The 23,170-nt window shown below is 31.0% G+C and overlaps 14 protein-coding genes across 14 annotated transcripts; 6 read left to right on the forward strand and 8 right to left on the reverse strand.

Moving 5' to 3' along the window:
• Positions 1-1,245: 1,245 nt before the first annotated feature.
• FG379_002855 (uncharacterized protein) lies at positions 1,246-1,806 on the forward strand (the record flags this gene model as incomplete). The annotated part of the gene is made up of 1 exon (XM_067328545.1): positions 1,246-1,806. One exon carries the CDS (start codon positions 1,246-1,248, stop codon positions 1,804-1,806), a length of 561 nt encoding a protein of 186 aa, XP_067182043.1.
• A 128-nt stretch (positions 1,807-1,934) lies between these two features.
• Positions 1,935-2,633, reverse strand: FG379_002866 (uncharacterized protein; the record flags this gene model as incomplete). The annotated part of the gene is made up of 1 exon (XM_067328556.1): positions 1,935-2,633. The coding sequence occupies one exon, from the start codon at positions 2,631-2,633 to the stop codon at positions 1,935-1,937; it is 699 nt and encodes a 232-aa protein (XP_067182054.1).
• A 216-nt stretch (positions 2,634-2,849) lies between these two features.
• On the reverse strand, positions 2,850-4,157 carry FG379_002877 (uncharacterized protein; the record flags this gene model as incomplete). The annotated part of the gene is made up of 1 exon (XM_067328567.1): positions 2,850-4,157. The coding sequence occupies one exon, from the start codon at positions 4,155-4,157 to the stop codon at positions 2,850-2,852; it is 1,308 nt and encodes a 435-aa protein (XP_067182065.1).
• Positions 4,158-4,725: 568 nt separating this feature from the next.
• Positions 4,726-7,773, reverse strand: FG379_002888 (uncharacterized protein; the record flags this gene model as incomplete). The annotated part of the gene is made up of 1 exon (XM_067328578.1): positions 4,726-7,773. The coding sequence occupies one exon, from the start codon at positions 7,771-7,773 to the stop codon at positions 4,726-4,728; it is 3,048 nt and encodes a 1,015-aa protein (XP_067182076.1).
• A 994-nt stretch (positions 7,774-8,767) lies between these two features.
• FG379_002592 (thymidylate kinase family) lies at positions 8,768-9,887 on the forward strand (the record flags this gene model as incomplete). The annotated part of the gene is made up of 4 exons (XM_067328282.1): positions 8,768-8,811; positions 9,057-9,139; positions 9,212-9,630; positions 9,807-9,887. The coding sequence occupies 4 exons, from the start codon at positions 8,768-8,770 to the stop codon at positions 9,885-9,887; spliced, it is 627 nt and encodes a 208-aa protein (XP_067181780.1).
• A 272-nt stretch (positions 9,888-10,159) lies between these two features.
• On the forward strand, positions 10,160-10,888 carry FG379_002603 (uncharacterized protein; the record flags this gene model as incomplete). Its single annotated transcript, XM_067328293.1, has 1 exon — positions 10,160-10,888. The coding sequence occupies one exon, from the start codon at positions 10,160-10,162 to the stop codon at positions 10,886-10,888; it is 729 nt and encodes a 242-aa protein (XP_067181791.1).
• Positions 10,889-11,045: 157 nt separating this feature from the next.
• Positions 11,046-11,990, reverse strand: FG379_002614 (uncharacterized protein; the record flags this gene model as incomplete). Its single annotated transcript, XM_067328304.1, has 1 exon — positions 11,046-11,990. One exon carries the CDS (start codon positions 11,988-11,990, stop codon positions 11,046-11,048), a length of 945 nt encoding a protein of 314 aa, XP_067181802.1.
• A 655-nt stretch (positions 11,991-12,645) lies between these two features.
• On the forward strand, positions 12,646-13,107 carry FG379_002625 (uncharacterized protein; the record flags this gene model as incomplete). The annotated part of the gene is made up of 1 exon (XM_067328315.1): positions 12,646-13,107. The coding sequence occupies one exon, from the start codon at positions 12,646-12,648 to the stop codon at positions 13,105-13,107; it is 462 nt and encodes a 153-aa protein (XP_067181813.1).
• A 230-nt stretch (positions 13,108-13,337) lies between these two features.
• FG379_002636 (uncharacterized protein) lies at positions 13,338-14,618 on the reverse strand (the record flags this gene model as incomplete). Its single annotated transcript, XM_067328326.1, has 1 exon — positions 13,338-14,618. One exon carries the CDS (start codon positions 14,616-14,618, stop codon positions 13,338-13,340), a length of 1,281 nt encoding a protein of 426 aa, XP_067181824.1.
• Positions 14,619-15,089: 471 nt separating this feature from the next.
• On the forward strand, positions 15,090-16,361 carry FG379_002647 (uncharacterized protein; the record flags this gene model as incomplete). The annotated part of the gene is made up of 1 exon (XM_067328337.1): positions 15,090-16,361. The coding sequence occupies one exon, from the start codon at positions 15,090-15,092 to the stop codon at positions 16,359-16,361; it is 1,272 nt and encodes a 423-aa protein (XP_067181835.1).
• Positions 16,362-16,630: 269 nt separating this feature from the next.
• On the reverse strand, positions 16,631-17,632 carry FG379_002658 (uncharacterized protein; the record flags this gene model as incomplete). Its single annotated transcript, XM_067328348.1, has 1 exon — positions 16,631-17,632. One exon carries the CDS (start codon positions 17,630-17,632, stop codon positions 16,631-16,633), a length of 1,002 nt encoding a protein of 333 aa, XP_067181846.1.
• Positions 17,633-18,419: 787 nt separating this feature from the next.
• Positions 18,420-20,555, reverse strand: FG379_002669 (uncharacterized protein; the record flags this gene model as incomplete). Its single annotated transcript, XM_067328359.1, has 1 exon — positions 18,420-20,555. The coding sequence occupies one exon, from the start codon at positions 20,553-20,555 to the stop codon at positions 18,420-18,422; it is 2,136 nt and encodes a 711-aa protein (XP_067181857.1).
• A 709-nt stretch (positions 20,556-21,264) lies between these two features.
• Positions 21,265-21,738, reverse strand: FG379_002680 (small nuclear ribonucleoprotein U6; the record flags this gene model as incomplete). The annotated part of the gene is made up of 1 exon (XM_067328370.1): positions 21,265-21,738. The coding sequence occupies one exon, from the start codon at positions 21,736-21,738 to the stop codon at positions 21,265-21,267; it is 474 nt and encodes a 157-aa protein (XP_067181868.1).
• A 767-nt stretch (positions 21,739-22,505) lies between these two features.
• On the forward strand, positions 22,506-22,901 carry FG379_002691 (40S ribosomal S17; the record flags this gene model as incomplete). Its single annotated transcript, XM_067328381.1, has 1 exon — positions 22,506-22,901. One exon carries the CDS (start codon positions 22,506-22,508, stop codon positions 22,899-22,901), a length of 396 nt encoding a protein of 131 aa, XP_067181879.1.
• Between the last annotated feature and the right edge of the window lie 269 nt (positions 22,902-23,170).

The raw sequence follows: 23,170 nt of genomic DNA on the forward strand, positions 1-23,170 counted from the left end.
ACGCATTTAATGTTTATTTTTAATTTACCCAGCAAATTGTGTGTTTGATTATAGTCAGTTTTTTTATTAAATGAGCATTTACATGTAATTATTTTTATCACAACGGTACTGACACTTTTTCTTAATTTGCATGATGCATGCACTGACTACCTTTTTCCACATGCAATTTATATTTTTATGTACCGGTACTAATAAAATTATTTTATTTAATATATATTTGCCAACCAGAGATATTTTATCTTAATTTTAGGCATTAATTGTAGTAATTTGACTTAGAATATAGTGACAATTAATTCAATTTGGATTTTAGACAGAGAAATGATGTGTTTTTGGTTAATGTTAATGACCTAGTAGAATGAAAAAATGTTGTAAAATTGACAAATACTGATGTTGCAACAATACTAGAAATATAGAAGAGTTTGACAAGTGCAAGTATAGAACAGTCTTTAACAACAACAGTTCTACAGGAAAATCAGAAATAATTGAAAAGCGAAATAGTGACAGTATAAAAAAAGGTGTGAATATTACAACCTTGTCAATAGTTTTTTGTCTTTATTCACAGTAGTCGGTATTGAAAGTACTATTTTGGTCACAGATGTCATCAAAGAAGTGAAATCCGGCTCAAGTCGTTTCATTTTACTCTGATAACAAGCACTGAATTTAAGATACTAGTACCACTGTTGTCGCAAAATCGTAAAATAGTCGTTAATGTGCAAAGTTTTTCCATACCAAGAATTGCATCGTCTCGCCAGAGAGGACTATTCAGGGCTTCTCAGACACAACAAAAGCACAATGAATTGTATCTCAATTTTTTAAATTGCACTTAAATTTATGTTAATGGCAATAAGATAAAGGTATTAGACGAAACAGTGTTCGTCTTGTTTATGATTCCCAGGCCCGAGTGCCTGAAAAATCGGATTCTGACAAAACCCATCATTAACGAAACAAAAACAACTTAAAAATGTATATAGATTTCGACATTTAATCTTTAAACACAGTTTACATGTACTCGAGTGCCATGCTTAAGTTAAAAAAGGCGGGAATGAAATCGCACTTTAAATATAGACAATTTAATGGGGCTGTAGAATGGAAATGGAGAATAACAGTAAAGGGGGAAAAAGATAAATACACAATAATTATTAAATATAGGGTACTTTGCCACATAGATAAATATATGCATATATTTGCCAATAAAATTTGATTTTTATCATCTCTGACTAGAACCTAACGTCGCAAACGTTTAAAATGGAGGACAGTTTTGAAACGGAGAGAGAGCTTGTTGAAAGCATAAAAAATGAAGCAAATGAGTTATATTCAAGGGGTGAATTTGATGAAGCAATAAAAAGATACACACAGGGAATAATGAATTGCCCAGAAGAAGAAAACAAGTTATTAAGTGTACTTTATTCAAATAGAGCAGCTTGCCATATAATGTTGGAAAACTACGACAGTGCACTTGCTGATTCAAATGATTCAATTAGATATGATGATGGGTATACAAAGGCGTACTTGAGACGTTTCACTGTTTTGGAGAAGAAAGAGAAATGGCATGATGCGCTGAGGGACATAAACAAAGTATTTGAGCTAGACGAAAACTATAAGAATGACGCTAATATATACAAAAGATATAAGAAAGTTGAGCATAACTCGAATGAACTATTTAATAGGGAAAAAGATGAGATGGTTGGAAAACTAAAGGACTTGGGGAATATGTTTTTAGGTAAAGTTGGATTGTCACTGGATAATTTTCAAGTTGAACAAAATCCACAAACAGGTTCATACAATATACAATTTAAGCAAAATTAAAATTTATTTGAAACAAACAGTAAAGAGAGTTGTTAATTGGAGGTAGATGCGTCCAAGTAAGATATTGTAAAAATTGTCTTTAGAAAAGTTAATAAAAAATGCATCGAGTTAAACTTTAATTTTGTTTCTTAGTCACTATAGTTATCAAAGTCTGAATTGTTGTTTGTACCAACCGAATTGTTGTTGGCAATCTTTTTAACATATGTTCCTGCAGTTTGAGTGTCTTTAAGCATTAATCTAGATTTCCAATCGACCTTTTTAAAACCATAGATGAATTTTTTCTTAAAATTGACAAATTTGCCTTGAGTATATTCCCTATTTATTTCATCTACGCTCATGTTTGGGGTTATTTGTCTGAATAAAACGGTGTTGTATATTACATTGTTATCAACTTTTGTACCAAAAAATATATTTATATCTTTTCTTTCCTTATCTATAAAAGACATTATCAATGCGACTTTAGAAAGTAGTTCACCTTGTTTGTAAATAGATTCGTATATATTTGGATAAACATTATAGCCGTACCAATCTGATTTTTTGGTGAATATAAATTCATCATATCCAAAACATAATGGAATAAACTTTGAATATTGATAGTACTGTGAAAGAACGGACGGAGTTGGTATTATAAGTTTTATGTTATTGTATTTAATATCAAGCAAACACGTAATCATTGGGCTTATGTAATAGTCATCATACGGATTCAATCGTTTAGTCAGCTCTATAATATATTGTGGATTATTTACGGAAAGTAACTTAAATATGTCGTATGTAGGTATATCAACTCTATATACTCTTCCTTTTATAATTAGCTCTGCAATTCTCATTAAAATATTGTCCCCCGGTATTATCACATTTGTTTGTGTTTGTGAAGATACAAATATCTCAGACAAGTCTTTTCCTATGTGTCTATAAACTTTTGCTTGTATACATCTTCCAATCTAGGGTTTAAAATATAAAGTTAAGCGAAATAGTTTATTTTTTTGCATTTTCAAATAAGGAAATAAAAAAGTTAGTAATTTAATTGAAATAAATTCATCTTTTTATATAGCAACTAAGTAGCTACATATATTGCCTCTAAAACTTACGTGTTCGTCATTTATTTGAAATGTTTTGCTCACTGATATTGGCAACTCAGAAAACAAACACTTTGTCCCTCCTATATTTAAGGACAATCGCCATTCTATAACCTCCGCTTTGTACTTATTTCCGATAGGTGAAATGTCTTTGAATGTTATTATCTCACTGGATTCTGATTGACCTGAAATAGAAATAGGAAACAATTTAGAATATTTTTCCGCATTTTTCTCATCGTTTTCATTAACACTTTCAGTACTCAAAGAATTACTATCTCCATTTGCACTACTTGAACCCTCAAAACTTAAAAATGAATCATCTACATATTTAATCACTAGATCCTTTCTCGTAAAAAAGTCTCTTTCTTGTTGTACCATTTTCTCTTCATATAAATTTAATAGTTTGTTATCGTCCATATCATTCTCACTGTCATCGTCATATTCGTGATATTTTACGTTACTTTTGCTTAGTTCCTTATACTCATCCATCCTTTTTAAAATGTTTTTGTTCGACCCTATTATATAATCACCAAATTCCACATAGTCTGCTACTGGTATCTTGACTTTATCGCTGTGCAGTACAATACCAAATATAGAAGGGAAAAAAAACTCAAATGATTCGCAGTCTTTTTGATTTACAAACTTGAATATAACCATAATAGTCTCCACATCGCCTCCTCTGACATCATTCACACCATTTCCTTCCTCATCTATCACGCTTTTTATAAATAACTTTAGTATTTCATTCTTTAGTGTCTGAATAAATAATATATCACTCTTTTTTATTAACTTTAATGTTAATCCGTCTATACTTGTTAGTTCTAGTATACATGGATTCTTTCTTAATATAAGTCTAAATGGCCCTTCGTAGTTCTCGTCCACCAGCAATTTTATCTTATACTCTGGCTCTGGAATCTTTGAAAATGGGGGGATGTTCAACTTACATCTTTTTACAGTTGATATTTTATCTTTAAGAGGAATTTCATGCTCCACTTTTATCTCTGTTGTTTTGTGATTACTTTCTTTGATTGCATCAAATTTATTGGCTTTTTTTTTCCCATCTTTGTTGCTGTTGTCGTTTTTTGAACTTTTAAACTCTTTTTTGTTATCATTTTTGTCCATACCGGCTCGATTATTCAACTCCTTTTGAGAAATATCATTCTTATCTTTTCTATTGTCTCTGGCTTTACCATGTCTCACCTTATTTGCTACATTGTTATTAACAGTCATACCTAAATCCTTCTCATTCTCTAGATTACTTTTTGTGTTTCCCATGTTTGCTTTACTTAACCATTTATTGTTACTTCGCCGTAAAACTATTTCAATCCATCCCTAATTTTACCTCCAATTCCAATTTATCTTTTATTCACTCCTATGTATCTTTGATTTATCCTATTTTTATTTTCTCAATACTGCTTTAGATGCATGCACCGACCTTTTCCCTTTTATTTCTATTGTTTTCGCGCCGAAATACAACTTCAAATATACAAATTTCTCCTTTTCTACTTCTCACCTCCACTATATATTGAACAGCTTCATTTCCAGAAATGACTTGTATATTTCTGGCTTGTTTAAATTGAACTTTCATGTTTGGCGCCACTGCACATTGTTACATGCACTTTTCTCCCTTGCTCTTGTGTTTTATCTCCTATTTTTTTGAATGCGAGGAAGAATGAAGAAACTAAAATAGGCAGAAAGAGAAAATAAAATACACATATAACAAATAAGGTTAGGTAAGCCTAAAAAAAGTAACTAGTCGACACGTTCAAAAGAATGAAAATACAATGGGCCTAAACATAACTTAAAACTAAGGAAAACAACCAAATGAACCCAATAATTTAGACTATTTTTGTTTAAATATATCAGGCATTCTGATGCTCAACTTTGGGATTCTGGATGGGACGTATGATACAACATCATTGCAAGAGTTAACATCACTATTTTTCTTATATAGTAAATTTACTATATTGGAATCAACAGAAATAGATCTCCAAGTAATTGATGACATTTCTGAAGATTTAGATTTGTTCTTGAAAAAATATTCAATGTATTTCCAGTTAAATGCATTTTCTTGCCTTTTGTTAAGGTAGTAGTTACTACTACATTTACTATAATTTGAACCAATTGGACTGTATTTGAATAACTTATTATTTACAACACTTAGCACTTTTTTAGAGCAAAAAGAATCTTTCGAAAAATAATTATTTAATATGGAAATGAGCCCGTATAAGCTGTATGTGTATAATGTGGAAAAGTAAGATTCACAAACCCTCTCTACCATACATTGAGATGTTGAATTCCCAAAAGAACCACATACAACATTGCTATTAGTATGGTTAATGTTGTTATTAGAATAACCATTTGCAATATAACTGTAATTATGATTCCCAGTATTATTGTGTGTATTTGAAATTGGAAAGTCTCCGCTGTGATAAGTCAAATGGGGCTGCTCTTCCAACTGATACATTGTATCCATTTCTGATATATTTCTCAAGAAAAGCGAGTATTTAGAGACATTATCTTGAATACAGGTGTTGTCTATCATATACTGTATGTCTCTGAACCCGTTTGAATACCTTATTTTGTTGTCTGTAAATAAGTCTCCGTTGTTTGTTGAATTTATCATATTCTTTATTGAAATCGCATTGTTATTATAAGAGACTGGGTGAGTTTCGTTTTCAGAGAAGGCAATGATTGAAGTTATAACATCATGAAGAACTTTGTACAAGTTATTTAATATATTTGACTGTTCCTCTAACAAACCAAATGCGGAATTATTCCATATCTCCTCCTTTATGCCTGAGAAGTTGTGATTCAACATGCATTTTTGGGTGATTATAAGTGGAGTCTCTATAGTGGAGTCAATTAGAACAGGCGAATAGTATAGTGAAAGCGTTTTTAAGACATTTTCCATGTCTTCTTTAATATTGTACTCAATTAAGTGGATCCAATGGAGAATATTTGAAATCTTAAGTAAATTAGATCCAAACTGTGCTATTAATGCGTTGATTAACAATGGATTTCCAAATTTAGTAAATAGCTTGCAAAGTACAGATGACTTTGACAATTCTCTAAATTTAATAACTTTTATCGAGTTTAGTATGGAATTATTTATTCCTTTTTGAGAATTGATAAATCCAGTACCTGAGTTACTATTGCTACTATTTACTCCAGCTCCATCAAGTTTATAAAGCGTGTATGATCTGCTGCAACCATAAGACCTGTTGCTCCCATTACAGTGATTCAATATATACTGACCTATTTCGGATGCTTCTTCCAAAACAAATATGATCGCACCCGGATTTTTAGTCACTCCACTGCTTTTTAAAACAGCCCTTTTTTCCTTACCATAGGCCACGTCACATTGAAACATACTAACGCTGTTATAATAAGAGTTTCTTACTTTAATTAAATCACTTGGTTTAATTACATTACTGCAATCTGACATTATTGTACACAAGGGGGGAGACGACTCTACCTCACTAAATATTTTAAAGAAGTGACCCTTTTTCCACTGTTTTATGATTGGATCCACGACATCTGAACCCTTGTATAATTTGACTTCATAACCACATCCAATTGCTGTTAACTCTGAACACACCTGGGCACCTATGTTGTTTGGTGATATACACAAATACATTCCACATAATTCTTCATAGTAATGAACATTAACACAGTTATTAATAATACTAGAACAATTACTAACATTACTGTTACTTTTGCTACCGCTACTACTGTTACGACCACAACTAATACTACCATTAAATACCGACTTATCCTCACTACCAAATAACATTTCCCTTTTTAGTCCAATACTGGACAGAAACGTCAAATCCTCGCTCTGAATTCTTAAGTTCAACAGACTTATATACAATTCATCCATTGAATCCTTATTACCTGTTACATCCCAAATTGTTTTAGGTCTAGTCAGACAAAGCACCTCCATATTTCTATTAGTATCCGATTTTTTTGAAGTATTTAAACTATTTATTGCTATCTCAAATTCCTCACCCAAAAACTCCAGTAATTCTATCTCTGTTAACTTAATCTGCTGACCCATATTGACACCTCTTAGGTTACTTGATGCGACACTTATTTTATCCTCTTTCAAAGTATTGTTGTTTTTCTCAATAACTTTCATCATAACTTCGCTCTCTCCTTCCTCGTTATTTCTCAATTTGACAATATTCTCAAACACTTCCTTGTAGGATGATGAGCAAATTACATAATCTGTCCTAGATGAGTAGTAATTCAAAACCTTTGCACCATACCACTCCAATTTTAGTAATAGTTGATTTCTACTGTGAAACAAATATTCATCATTGTCTATTAAACAAACTCTCTTGTCTTGAAAATAGTTTATTATACTGTTATTCCTATCTCGATTATTTTTGTATCTCGAAACCAATTTTATTTCTTCCCTTATATTTTTTATATAGTCCAAATCATTATATTTCTTATCACTTATATTGTTTACGTCATCATCTTTGTCACTGATTCTTATATCATTTTTTGGATTTAGAAACTCTTTTCTATATACTGGAAACTCCTCAAAATACACTCTATTCACATCAAATCGTTGATTTAAATAACTTATTCTTTTTAATACATTATTGCCTCTATTGTTTGTACTACCATTTTTAGTCGGATTATCATCACTACGTACAGTCAATGCTGGCGATACACTGCTACTTACAGACTTGTCCGAAAATAATGGACTTTTTTGTTTATGAAAAGACTTACTATTTTTTCTTCTTCTTTTACTTTTATTGTCATTTTGTCCAAAGTCTAGCAGTTTATTCCAATTTAATATTGAATTAAGTTTTTGATCTTTTTTATCATGAATCATATTCTCAGTTATTGTATTTGGAGTTTTGTTCTCCAGACTCATTTTTGTCGTCTTCTTTGTGTTTTGCCAAGTTTTTCATTCATGAAGTCCAAGTAACTCACCAAAATATCTCTATAACAGGAATAAATAAAATGAAATAAATTATAAACCCAATTCTTAATTCGTATTGTAGGTATAAACGAGAGTTGCTGTCACGCCAGAAGTACTGGAAAGAATGTCCTCTAATCAACTCAAGTAAACTTATACTGAGAGATGATAGTATTGAAAAACCAAATGAGGCACAGTTACGGGTCTATACTGGCTCTTTCAACCTTATGTGTCCAAGTGGTCACAAATCAATGAAAAGTTAAAGCAAAAAGGGAACTCAAAAAGAAAGTTCAAATATAAATATCATGCTCTATATTTTCTTTCTCCCTTATCTGCCTATTAACCAATTAAAAATGAAAAAATAAAAGAATTAAGTTAATAATATATTTAGCATCTACACATATCTATGTATGTATTTAACTTTCAGTACGGTTGTATGGCTGTCCCTCTGTATCTACAATTTTACCTCCATAAATTAGATAGAAGGAAAAATGGTAAATTATCTTTATTTTTACCTTAATCTTGCTCTTATAATAATGTTAATATTATTATTTTTATTATTATAACATTAATATTACCATTTTATTCATTATGTTATTTATCTCAAAACGCTACACAATTACCCACATTTTTCTCATGTAACTACAAGTTATGTTTGGCGCCACAACGCATGGTTTAGGAAAAGTAACCACAGGGTACTAGTAATGTAATAATAATGTGGGATATAGAACAATAAATAAACATAAAGAAATAGAGATAAACAGTAGAATTGAACATTAAATTATTCGAGAAGGATAATTTTAATTTTCTGAATCAGTTATTGTTGGCGTTTTGTTTGAAAATAATATCTTCAATAAAACTATTGATGCATCTCTTTTTCCCTAGTATATGTATTATATATATAAGTTGAGAGGGGTCTTTGAGTGAAAACCAATAAATGGATAAAGAAATGGAGAATAGAGGTTTTTTTATAGTTTTAGAAGGTACAGATAGGTAAGTTGTGAGTATTTGCGTTGTGTTCTATAGTAATGGGGGAGTATTTGGCGATTATTTGAATGAAATACAAACATGACTTAATGATGGTATTTACATACTTGATTGTCATAGCAACGGCTAACAGTGCAGTGTGTGCACAATAACAATGAAACTAGTAATATCTACAAGTACCAGTGCATTTTTTCTTTTGAAAAATGTATTACTACCTAATTTGACTTTGTTACATAAATTGCATCTTTTAGGTCTGGAAAGACACTACATTCAAATATGATACGTGGCGAATTGGAAAGAAGAGGTGAAAAGTGTATTCTTGTGGGATTTCCGGGTAATTTTATCAATTAAAATCACTTTTTTTAGCCGAAAGTAACGCCGTTTTTTTAACTTTTACTCATTCCAGATCGAAAAACGGAAATAGGAAAAATACTAGATTTGTATCTAAGAAAACAGTTAAGGCTTTCGCCAGAAGTATCACACTTACTGTTTTGTGCAAATAGGTGGGAACTAAATGATTATATTAAACAACAATTAGGAAATGGGGTACATGTAATATGTGATAGATACTCATTTTCAGGAGTTGCTTACTCCTCAGGTGCAGTTAACTTAGATATTGAGTGGTGTAAATCACCCGAAAAAGGATTAGTATCGCCAGATATAGTTTTATTTTTGGATACTAACCTAGAAATTTGTAGTGAAAGAACAGGATTTGGCGAAGAGATATATGAGAATACCAAAGATCAGCAAAATGTTTACGATTCATATAAACATTTTTTAAAATACCCATATTGGCACAGCATTAACGCTTCTAGAGATCCACAGGTAAGTACATAAAGAAATGAACCAAGTAAATATTTCAGTTAATGCAATCTGTGTTTTACCTTTTGCCAAATTTTTTGTTTACTTGATTCATTTGCTAGTTATAGTTGCTAACTACATTGAATAATCACTTATCTGAACGAACCAAATAAAAAATGATCAATTGCAAAAATTTTTAGGTGGTCTCAAACGAAATTATTTCGTTGTTAGAGAAAAAACTTTTGAATAGAAAATTAGAGCCACTAAAGTGCCTATGGTAGGAATAGCAGCAGATGCATGTTGGCGCCACATTTAATAGATTAGACTTTGAATAGATTAGTAAGGAAAATAAATAAACAAGTATATAATGATTACAGCACTTTATATGCAAAGAAAATAATGTAAAAATAGTGATGTGAGAAATAGTCTCGATTGACATATTTGCGGAGTGCAATATTTGTTAAGTGTTATTGATTTAAATTTAGATTCAAAGTTAGTCTAATTTTTAAATGAAAATAAATGCTCAAGGAGTAGAAATAAATGAAATTGAGTGATGTTGAATAATTTAATAAGACAAGCACTGGAGTGTTGCAATTTAAGGGGGAGAATGAGTTATTTTGACGTAGATAACGAGTATACATTTCAAGATAATCACTATGGGATGGGTTACAATAACGGTTTAGGTGATATGAATTTTTCTAATTATTACTCATTCAAACCGAATAATTCAATAAGATACTTGACAAGTAATTTACATAGGAGATTCGGTACTGACCAGTTGTCTTTATTGCCTAAATTTGATGTAAATAAGTTAATGAATTCAAGTGATTTAAAAACATCAAATTTGAATATTGTTCGAGATGAATTTCAGATGGGAGTAGAGTTATATAAGTTTATGGTGATGTTAAATAGGGGATTTATGGTAAAGCAAATTGTTGATTTTGGATCCAATGATATAAGATATATTTCAATTTCGCTTTCAAATAATAAAAGTTTAATATTTGATAATTTTAGTGGAATTATTTTGGAGGTTCCTCTTAGATCAATAATAGATGTAATTCAAAGTGATATAACTGATGAAAACAAATCAAATATTGGCGAATTTTCTATTAAAAAGGGTTATGAGCCTATTAAAACAACAAATGATACACTTTTCATTGTGTCTATAGAAATAGGCAACAATATAAAATCGATTAGTTTATGTTTCCATTCAAAAGAAGATTCACAGAGCTTTTGTGACAATATTAAAGGATTGATTAGATACTATAACTATGGATTTTAAGTGGCATTGTATAAGTTTGCTCTCGTGATAATAACAAACTGGAAGCTAAACTTGAAATTAGGTGAATAAACATAAAAATAAAGACAAAAAACCGTGAAATTGACAAATAAAAATTAATTCTAGTTAATTTTATTATATTCCTATTTGTATTGTTATCCTAATTAACTCTTGAATTCTCAAATTTTCTTTTTAATACTCTGATCATGAAGACAAAAGAATTTCTTGCTTCTTCATCATTAAACATCAAACACAATGTTTTCTTATCTGGTAAGTGCAAAACGCAGGATAAACCTGGAATTGGTGGATTTTTCTTGTTTATTTTTTTACACTCATTGAACTCTGGAGCGTCTGTTCCGAGGGCAATTTCTTTAATATCAGTTAAATGAACTTTTCTATCGCTATTGGATGCAACAGATGATATCTCAAAAAAGCCAGAATCAGTAAGTTTTACTATTCTAATGAATTTCTTTCCTGATTTAGAAACTTTAATAAGCTTTATGCCTTCCTTATATTGTTTAACTACTTCTCTGTACCATTCAGTTAAATTTTGCAACATAAATTCACGTTGTAATGTATTGAACCTCTGTACATCCTTTTTATTTCTCTTTTGTGAATATTCTTCGTCAGAAGACGATGAAGAAGATGCCTCCTCCTCTTCCAGATTGTTACTGCCCATGAGCTGTTTACTTGGCTGCAGTTGATCATCATCCTTTTCATTCAAATAAGGTGTGTTTATCAACCCTTTTGCCTCCATCTCCTTTTCTGTTTTCGTCACATTCTCGAATTCCGAAACCAAAACACCACCAATGTCTTTCGTTTGTTCAAGCTTTCCAACCATTTTGCACTCTTTTATTCTATTCTGGTTCCAATTACCCCATGCCTCATCATCCGATGGATCCTGCTCACCCAATACTTGACCGTGCATATCCAATGCTATTTTTATCTTATTTCTATCTGGCATAGCCGCAAATTTCCACTTTAATTTAAACACCGAGTTTCTTGCATCAGCTCTCGATGTTGCACCGCCTCCTACATAGTGTACTGCATGATCATCCATTTGAGCTCTCACTTTTTGAAGCCTAGTTACTAATTCTCCCGTCATTCTGAAAAAAAGCAGGTTAAAACTCGGCTAAAGTTATCTCAGGGCAATGTAAAGATTATAACTGTATCTTTGTCAGTGCACTCTTAACTCCTAAATTTAATATTTATTAACTTATTTAACAAACCTAATATTTAATGTGTTTCTATCTTTTTTCTTGTATACAAATGCACTTCACTCTCTCGGAAAAGATCAAACACTATTCAAATTATATCTGTAGTTACAGTACGTATTTCTCACACTTATATTTATTCCTATCTAATTTACACTTACTTTTTGATTATTTCCCTTTACATGCTTTTCAAGTATCCAGACATTATGCATATGTACAACACAGAGATGGCGCCTCAAGGCGGGAATTGGCGTTTTTAGATTTAGGAATATACTAACGGTAACATTGAAAAACGAAGCTTGTATTTTATCATTTTTATTGTTTTTGAAATGGAGGCGTGATTACAAACACTTAATAATTCCGTGGTGTTTTTTTGGACAATTTGTGGCTTCGCCAAGTACTGAGTAGTTATATTTTGGGAGTGTATCTTTTGGTTCTATTCCGTTTTAAGAGATAGTGAATTTTACGGTAACGTTAATAGACACACACAAAAATAAGCACATTTGAAGTATTGGAGCACGAAAACCACATGATGGGCAGTTAACAATGGGAATTATTAAGTTTTGGTATAATATAGCGTTTAGAGGGAGTTATTTGCTTAACGGTCCATATAATCTCTGTTTTGGGTTTGCTTCTCTAAGAAAAGTAAGCGTTTTTAAAAAGTACCCGTTTTTATCGCAATTTTTGAAGAAACGAGTTAAATTTTGGAGCCATGATTTTTGTATCAAGGAAAAAGCATTGAATGAAAAAAAAGCTGGAAGCTCTATTAGTAGTGAAAAAAACAACAAATACAAGAAAGTATTAACTTTAGATCGTGTTGAAGGTACTGTTGAGCATGGAGAAGATGGCTTGTATGTTTTTAGTTGCGAATGTAACATATGCAAAAATCGTATTTTGAAAAAGTTTAGCAAAAAGGCATACAATGAGGGAGTGGTAATAATTAGATGTGACAAATGCAAGAATCTTCATCTTATTTCAGACAGACTTGGTTGGTTTACGGACTGCTAAAATTAGAACGAAAATCCTGATGTGCGGATGACGTTTGAAGGAAAATATTAGAAGCAATAAATAGAATATTGTAACGGCTACTTGTTTGAAAAGACAGAGGGGAGGTATTGGAGAGGCGGATTTACAAAAAAAACAAAAATAGAGATTAAATAACATATAATTTTGTGTATTATCATGAAGAGGAAAAGAAAATACAAAATTATATGATTAATATCCTTGTCCCTGTATACCTAGAAAACCACATCCTTTCTTAACTTGTGTTTAACTGCACTGCATATATTATCAACATACAACATTACCTTTAAAGTGTTGTTGTTACACATTAATATAGACTTTGAGTAGTTAAATATAGGATTACAAAGGGAACAATTATGATACTCCTTTATAAAGTCTCTTAAATTTGAGTATAATAGTATACAAGAGTCGTAGGTTATTCTTACGGACACATTACTCACATGAGCATTTAGTTTATCCAGGTTGTCTATAATGTTATTTGTACTCTTAAGTTTAAAGAAAAATATTAATTCGTCGACATTCAAAGACGCTTTAAAACAAATTGGTGCATAACTGCTATTAAATTTAATGCCTTTGCATTCTCCGGGGTTTTGCATGCTTTTCCACTTAGTCGGAAGGTTTTTTGAAGCAGTTCTCTCAACTTCTTCAACAGTTTGTATGATTCCAAACTCACTTTTTTTGTTGTTTGCTATAAAACATAACTCTGAGTTGTTTTTATCTTGTTCAAAAGACTTTTGTTTGCTTGAAATTAATTCATCGTAAGACTTGTAACAGGTTAAACTAAGATTGTGTTTAAAGTTAATCTTGCTTCCAGAATTTGCATTGCCTCTAGCAAACTCAATGTCTATTATTTTAACATTGTCTTTGCAAAAACCAATGCTATTAACATTGCCATATTTTGGGATAATTTTCAATAATTTGCATTTTTTCAATATTGTGTCCAAAACTTGAGTCTCGTTTTTATTTATACTCACCTGATTTCTCAATTTCAATAAAACTCTATCATGAATGATAGAAACCATATAATGCTTAAACATTTCATCTTTTCTTATTTTCTCCAATACAACATTGTGTAACACTGCTTCCACTACGAGTGTATTTATATTGTCCTTTTTAGTAAAACCTTTGCCACAAAAATCGTCAAAGCTCACTGTTAATTCAGCTCTGTTAAGTTCGTCCAAGCTATTTACCTCCCTATAGTTATTTTCTCCTATTTTTATTTGTGGCTTCAACATATCATCTGTAAAGCCTATTTTAGTATTTAATTTATATATACCAAGATTTGTTATATTTTTTACATTTGGAGATGAGATATCAATATATACAAAGTCAGAGCTCACCTCATATTTAAGTTCAACATCCAGCACCTTAAGTTCGTTACTTTTTTTAAACTCCTCCTGGGCAAGTTTCAAGTAGAGGTCCGGATTGTTTAACATTAAGCTATTTAAAGATTCTATGATTTCAACTATCTCACCACTTCCTAGTTCTCCACTCATCTTATTTCTTCGTTTTGCTTTAACTTAAGGGACAGAAACAATTATTTGTGTTTATTTTTTCCTACTTTTAAAAAGTTCATTTACAAAAAAAATACTTTCTACCACTTTATTTTTACAATATGTTTACATATATCGGTACTGTCATGCCGGTACTAATTTTTTATTGAAAAAAAAATGAAATATAATTTGTATGCCGGTACCTTTTTTTTACCATTATAAGTTGGTTTTTCATGGTCATCAATAATATATTGTAATATTATATTTAATATATAAAATAAGAGAGTATTTGATGTAATTCTATATACGTATTTTTTGTTTGAACTTTAAGTACATATATCTGCAGGTATTTATGAATACCCACATATACCATCATTCTTGGTATTTGTACAGTAATTCTTTATTAGAGAGAAACAGTAAGGAAAGATTTGTGAAAACTTTGGAGAATAAATCGGACATATGTAGCAGTCAAGGATGATTTCATATGTGAAAGAAGAGGCTTACACCAAGACACCATATATAGGTTACAATATAGAATCATTAAAATACCCAAGTAGAGATGAAAACAAAACATACGTGGCATTAACAAGTTTTGGTGTAGAGAACAATTATGTTGAAGTGCTGACTTACAATGGTGAAAACAATGAGTTCGAGATAGGATACCTTTATAATCACATATTTAGTCCGGTAGGAGGCGTGCATTGGATGCCTGCAAAAGATGTTGGTCTGGAAGAGAATATACTTGGAACAGGAAGTGACAGTATAAAATTGTTTAAGGAGGGAAATATGATATGCGATTTGAGATTAAATGATACAGAACAAAACAATATGAGAATTGAGAGTGTTTACAATACATATTTTACTAAGGTAACGAGCTTTTCGTTCTCAAATTACACAAGTGAGGATTTAATATCTACAACAATAGATGGAAGATGTATTTTATGGGATTTGGAGAGACCAGATAAAGGAAAAGAGCTTGGGAACATTAATATTTTCAATTATAACAAGAGTAAGTTGAATGATGATGTGTATTCTAAATTTGGGAATAAGATCATAGCTAATATACCAGCAAAAGCGAATAAAAGCGGATTCACAATAATGGATTCTTGTTTTGGAAATTCTAGAAATAATATTTTACTTGGAATGAGCAATGGTCTGGCCGTTTCTCTCGACTTGAGATCTCCTTTTAAACAGATTAATTCCATATTAATCGACTGTATGCATGGTTGGAGCCATGCCGTTTCAGGTAATGCTGACTATGATGGGAACCTTAATCTGTCTCCTGTTAAAATTTGCAATATTGAAAACACAAACTACTTTTCAAGAGCAATTTTGTCCACTGGAGAGGTGGAAATATTTGACATAAGGAAAACTTGTGCTCCGCTTTATAAAATAAATGAGAATTTTAATGTGCAAGAAAATACTAAAACTATAAATAATAGTGGTGACTCCATTGTATCTATTGAAAATAGTTGTTCTGGTGAATTAATAGTCTCTCGGAAAAACGGCAAAGTTAATAAGTTTAGTTCTATTGGAGGAAATAATCGAATTCAAATGCCAAATTCTTTTGATTTAGGTAAGAGGCTATACGGATTTTCAAGTATCAATTTAAGTTGTAGTTCAAAATATCGTGGATTTATGGGAATTTCTAGTATTTTCACAGACGGTCAACCCGGTATTGTTGTCTCATCGTATATTGGAGGAGTAGTACTAACTGGAGCTGACACTGGGACAATAGTCGAGTAGTAATAGCACAAAATAGTAGGGGTCAGATTAGGGAACAATATCAAAACAATAACAGGAGAAAATCTCTCGGGATGTGAATATTACAATATCTATGAAACAGGAATTAGAAATTTTCAAATCTAATTAATATGCCTCTAACAATATAGTGCCGTCTATTTTGAACACAAATGCTTGCATAGAAAATAATAATAATAGTTGTATATAATAAATGACAATAAAATAATAAGGAAAGATACAACATAAAAAAGTAGTGATTACCTTTGTTTTGACTAGTCTTTCTTAGCCTTGTTCAAGTCAATTTCCCTTTCATTTTCATTATTTACTAAATTTGACATATCAACACTATCTTGGTGAGAATCAAGAAGAATATTGCTTTTACAATCGGGGATTTGCAGTTCATCTATTTCATCTAGCTGTGATTTTTTCAAATCTTCGTTTTCGATTTCACCCTCAAGTTGGTCTTTAGGATTAAATACATTTCTAATTACTTTATACAACCAATAAGCGTTCATTAGGTTGAACAACAGACCTAGTGGGAAGAATAGTACAACCCTTACTTTTGATCTAGTTGTAGGTGAGTACAAAAAGGCCTTATACATTCCATAATTAAGACCATAAGGAAGAATAACGTTTCTTGTAACAAAGAACACAAGCAGAAACAGAAGACTTACGATTTTGCAAGAAATTGAACTTGTATCACCAATAATATGATAACAATATCTTATACTTAATAGTATAGTCGAAGATTCTGTTAACATTCCAAAAGAAAGCAATTCAATTAACGGCTGTTCTGGAACTAAAAATGAAAATGCTATTGAAAGTAGAGATACAAATCCATGGAAGAACCAAACATGTGAGTCATTTTTTTGATTCCACTCTCTCAATATTATTGTTAAGTCCCATAAAAAATAACCCATAGAAAAAGAAGCAGCTACGAGCCAAAAGTACGGTTTAGAACTATAAGGATCTTGACGAACTTCCGGAGTTAGTAGTATTAATATAGAAAACAAACTTGAGAAAAACGAGTGTATAAATGAAATACCTCTTATTCTTAAATTCCAAATTTTTATTTCCTTGCACTTGTTTTTTATCCTAGTTAGTATCTGATTTCTAACCCTTCTTGTTGTAAATCTAACAAGTACATATTCAGTTTTGACTCTTTCCAAGTATATAAAAAATAAACAACTAAGTATTGTTAGAATAAATACTTGATATATAGAGAAGTCAAATCCCCTAATTTCATTGTTTCTTCTTATTGTTTCAAAGTCCATTTATAACTAATCTATTAAAAATATTTAATTTTTAAAGTGTTTGTTTTTAAATATTTCTCCTTTATGTTTATATATATAATTTGTTTTCACTGTTACTCCTTATTTCCTATGTGCCTGTATTTTTCTGAGATGAATAATGCCAAGCAACCCTTGTTTAGATCAGGAATTCACTGTTTAATCTTTTATTGTCAGTATTAGTACCTCAATTCCAGTTTTATTGAACTAGGTTTTGAAATAAATTCATACGCACTTTAACTATTTGACAACTTATCACATTAGTAGTACTACAATGAAATATTATGCAATATTCTCAAGAACAAGGCCGGGAAAATGTTCCAATAACAAGTACTTGTATAACTTATATCAATACCTACTTTTCTGGTCCCACTAATTATTCTTTTCACACTATATTCTCCACCACAACCTATTTATCACTTATTTTTTTCAAGATTATATTGCTTTTAGGCGGCAAAATTCCAAACTAAAAAAAGGCCGTGTGAAACTAAAAGCATCATCTAAATACTTTACCTGATTTGATTAGAAAAGTAAAAACAAAAAGGGAATCATGTAAAAGTACCAAAACATGTATTCAAACTATGTAGATTTATAAAAGTTTATGCATAATCAGACCCCTGAAGGCATTGTACTGCAAGTTGATTTAAAAGACAGAGACATGTTTTTGAATGCTAGGAACATTTTTGTATTTGGGAATGTAGGCATACATATAAAATAGTGAAAAATAGAGTTAGAGTAAATGAGAAAAATGTGAATATCGTTTATTTAATGATTAGCTAGATATTATCTCAAGTTCTTTGATAAATTCACTTGGGTTGACAAACTCGGTGCAACCATATATAATGTTCTTTTGCGTTCTCTTGGCATAATTTAGGACATCGTGTGCTTCCACAAAGTTTCCGCCTCCAATCAAAAATACGATTCCCTGTCTTGGGTTAACTTTGATTCTCGGAACCTTGCTGGTATCTTGGTCGTGTAGACAAGGTTGTTTAGGATCAAAATAAAGATAATCATCATAATTTGAATTTGAAGATAGCTGAGTACTATTTGCAATGTTAGAAGCCGAAAAATACGGTTTTTTTTCCATTATATTCTCTACAATAGATGTTATCTTAAGAGTCTTATTAATGGGAAGCAATGCTCTTACACCCTGAAGTATGTTCTTTCCAGCCATATCAAAGACCTTCCCACCAACGTTTTTTGCTATTGAAGTTATTCCAGACTTGCTTGCTTCTTGAAAAGAGTTAGGATCTTGAGAATTATTGTAATTTGAATTCAATCCGGGACCAAAACCATGACTGGCTCCGTTATTTGCGCTGATATTGTTATTACTGCTCAAGATATTATTTGTATTGTTAATTGATTCTAAAGTTGAGCTGTTATTGCTAATATTACCACTGAAAGCTGATACATTTACTGCTGAATTTTTTGATTGAATGTTTGAAACATAAATATATTTTATTATATTGACATAATCCACGTTACCATCAAAGTATTTAACAAGTGAATCAATGTTTTGATTGCTTATGTTATTACTGTGTCTTTCGTGTGTTAGTAAAGACAAAACCACTCTTAGTTTATCCAATGTTAGAAATGTTTTGTCCGTATTGGAATTAAATAAATTGTCTATTTCATTTATACAGCCAGATACAGTTGGTATATTGTCAAAAGACTCTTCTATCTCGAACAATTTGTCAAGTTCTCTCTTTTTAATCTCGTCAACAAGTCTTGTTGCAATATTTGTATGTGTGTCTATGCTTCTCTTTTTTTCAGTCATCTCTGGAATTGAGTTGATAGCAACAACTAAATTGTTGGCCATCTGAGTTGAATCTTCATTACTATAGTTCAACTCGGACAATTTCTTGTTATACTCACTTAATAATTCACTCACTGAATTCGCAACCTGAGTGAAATGCTCACCTGAATGTTTAATCCAAAATTCATCATTAGAATCCAAATCAAACACTTTTTTACTGTTATTCTGGTCATCTACAGTTATTCTATTCAATTTTAAATTGTATATATCGTGTATTAACCCTTGGTATATCCATGTGTGATTTATCATAGAAGACAGATCTATATTTCTGTCTAACAATATTAAAACTGGTCTGTTATTGCTATTCATATCGAATGCATTTGAATTAGATGTCTTTTTCAACAAATCCCTTAGTCTTTTGTCCAGTTCTCTTGCTATCATCTGACTTGGGGAATATTGATTACTAGAACACCTAATTATCGGTATTACACCTAAACTAGAGAAAACACATATTAAACCGATAACTATATTGTCCATTATTTGTTGTATCTTGTCGTCACCAGTTTTTGAATTATAAAATTCAGAGTAGACTTTATCCATACCCAAACTAAATTGGTATGGAGATAGGGAAACAAAGTCCAAATATCTGTCTATCACCTTTGTTATTCTATTAGCATTACCTGTTTCTAATGCCTTCTTTGCAAAATACTCTAATAATTTATCAGAACATGGACTCAAAAAATTTATATAGTAGCTTTCATAGAACAGATTTTTTAAATCATCACATAACTTATCTATATTCTCCTCAGTGGGCTTTATAAAGTATAAACCTGGTACTTCAGGTATTGGACTTTTTTGCGTATTTATTTGTATATGTAATGTTACACCGTGGTGACGTAAACTACCTACTTTCATTAACGGCGAAAGTATTGTTTGACCTGTTCGATCGTATATCAATACTTTCCATATGTGTGGACCTTCTAATATCCATACATTGTTCTTGTTGTTGCCATAACCTACATTACCTCCTACTCCAGCTCCTCCATTTCCGTTCATACCACCTCCAACGCCAGAACCTGACCCCAATTGCTGAGACAAGTTTAGCATGTTTCCCACGGCTGCTTTCTGCGATTCCTGTATGTTTAAATCCATTTCTGCTATTTATATTGGTAAAATAACTTATTGTTTTCACATTTATTTAATTCTAAGTTCAATTATCAGTATCTACTGTCCAGTCACAACTTTAGGTGTCTTACAGACTCTAACCTTACTTTTAAATAATTTACCTTTATCTATTGTATTTTTAATAGTATTATATTAACCGTAATATATTCTACTCAGTATTGATACAATACTGCCTACCCCACTTTTCCAATATGTATCCTTGATCAAATCCAACAAAATTAATGAACGACTCTCCTATGGTTTAAGTTATTACACTTTCTCAGTTTTGAAAAACAAAGGAAAGCAAAACTTGCAGGTAAAATCTATTCCTAACTGTATATTGAAAAAAAAGAACTTTTCAATTCTAAGGGGAACGCAACAAAGTATTATTTACTCATAACTTAAACCTTGGCGCCATACGCCCTTTAAATATTTAAATGCATGGCAGAGGTAGAAAATAGTATTATAACAGCATGAAAGAAAAGTTAGTATTAATTAAAGTGAATGTCATATTAAGTATGAAACCATCGACACAAGACGCTGATATAAAGAGTTAATTCCATGGTAGGCCCCGTTATACGACAAATAAGTGCGAAAAAAGAAAAGGGTTTGATTGCGATAAAAATGGTGATTTTGAAACTCTAGGTGAAAAAAATAATTAAATAAAAATAAAACAGGAATAAATAAGCGATACAAACTAAATGCTATCATCATTTGTCCATTCAAAAACATTATGGGAACTAGAATTACTGCACGATTTGATGTTTTTTTCTTGTTTAATTTTCAATACTTGATGAAGGGGAGTCTTGTTCGCGTTTTCTAACTTAATGTTCTGGTTAATCAGACCACACAACATTAAGTTGTCACCTCTAAAAACTATACATCCCTGATATATTTCGTTATATAAATTTTCGTGACTGAAAACTTCGTACGAATTTTCTAAACACAAGCTTCCATATTGATCAAAACTTCTGAATATTCCCGTAAATTGTCTTCCATCCCTTAATATGACGTATATTTCTTTGTCCAAGTCCTCCTCCAAACACAACATACATGATGATATAGTTGTTTGGTTGCTGTTGTCATTTCTAACTCCACAGTCGATTCCATTTCCATCATCACTCATTTGATTTGAGTCGTAATCATTTTCATTTCTGCCATTCATGTTCATTTCTTTTTATTGTTTCATATATAACCAATGTACTTGTATGTGTATATTACTTCGCACCCAAGGCAATAAGCTATTGTTTATTCGTTTCTTGTTTCACAAAAAATCTTTATTGTCAGCTGCCACTTGAGTTCCCTCTCGCATTTTATTCCTTCCAAATCAAATCGATGGAAGACAGTAAATCGTTAATCAGAGGATATTTGTACAAATATAAGTACTACTCTTGAATGCATATATTAAATTCCTGTAAATAAATATATTACTATAGGGAGAACAAATCAGGGACCAATATGTTTACCACTTTTTCCTTCACTTCTATTATTTTATTTTGGCGGCAAACAGTCATTTCTGAATTCACCGGTACCCCATTTTTTTATTGAGGTGAGGTTTAAATAAGACAAGTGGCGCCTGAGTTAATGTAATGATAAGTAATTAGAAAATGATCACAAGGTAAATGTAATGTATTAAGAATAATAAAATGGCGTCTACTAGCAAATAATAAAGATTATATATACAAATATACCTATTGCCTATATAAATATATATGGCGTGCTGATATTATATGTATGGGACTTAAATGCAATATACTAAAAAGTAAAGTAATAAAACATCAATAATAGTTGATGTACATTTAATTCAAGAGTTTAGAGGAAAGGAACCAAAATAGTAAATTTCTATTTATTATTTTTTTAATAATATTTACTTCTGTACAGTTACCTTAGGTAATAGAAAACATAGTCACGAGTAGAATTAAGTTACAGAGTTGAAAAATGGGTAGAGTTAGAACCAAGACAGTTAAAAGAGCAGCAAGACTTATTGTCGAAAAATACGTATCTAAGTTGACTCTGGACTTTCAAATAAACAAAAAGATATCGGAGGAGGTAGCATTGATTCCGACGAAGCGTTTAAGGAACAAGATAGCAGGTTTTGTTACTCACTTGATGAGAAGAATCCAAAAAGGTCCAGTACGTGGTATTTCACTAAAGTTACAAGAAGAGGAGAAGGAGAGACGTATGGAAAAGTTACCGGATAAGTCTGAAGTTGAACCAGACGTTATTTTAGTAGATCAGGATACCAAGGATATGCTTGTTGGTTTGGGTTTAGATATACCAGTAGAGGTTGTATCTCCGACAAGGGTATTCCAAGGAAAGGGTGGAAGACACTAGATAAATAAAAATGAATTTGTTTAATTATTAATACGAAATAAGCAATTGAAACTGAATGAGGAGAGTAAGATAGTGTAATGGAGACTTGTTTCAAAATAATATATATAATAACTAGTAGTCATTATTATTTATTATAACAATTTTAGGTAGATAATACATAAATTTTGTCTTATTTTTTTAATTATGTGAGATAGGCTAATAGGTGTGACTTATATATCGAGATGAACTTATTTTGGCTCTTTCGTTTATTTACATTAAACAAGTAGATG

This window comes from Cryptosporidium bovis (assembly GCF_009768925.1).
Source record: "Cryptosporidium bovis isolate 45015 chromosome Unknown contig_4, whole genome shotgun sequence".
Taxonomy (NCBI): Eukaryota; Apicomplexa; class Conoidasida; order Eucoccidiorida; family Cryptosporidiidae; genus Cryptosporidium; species Cryptosporidium bovis.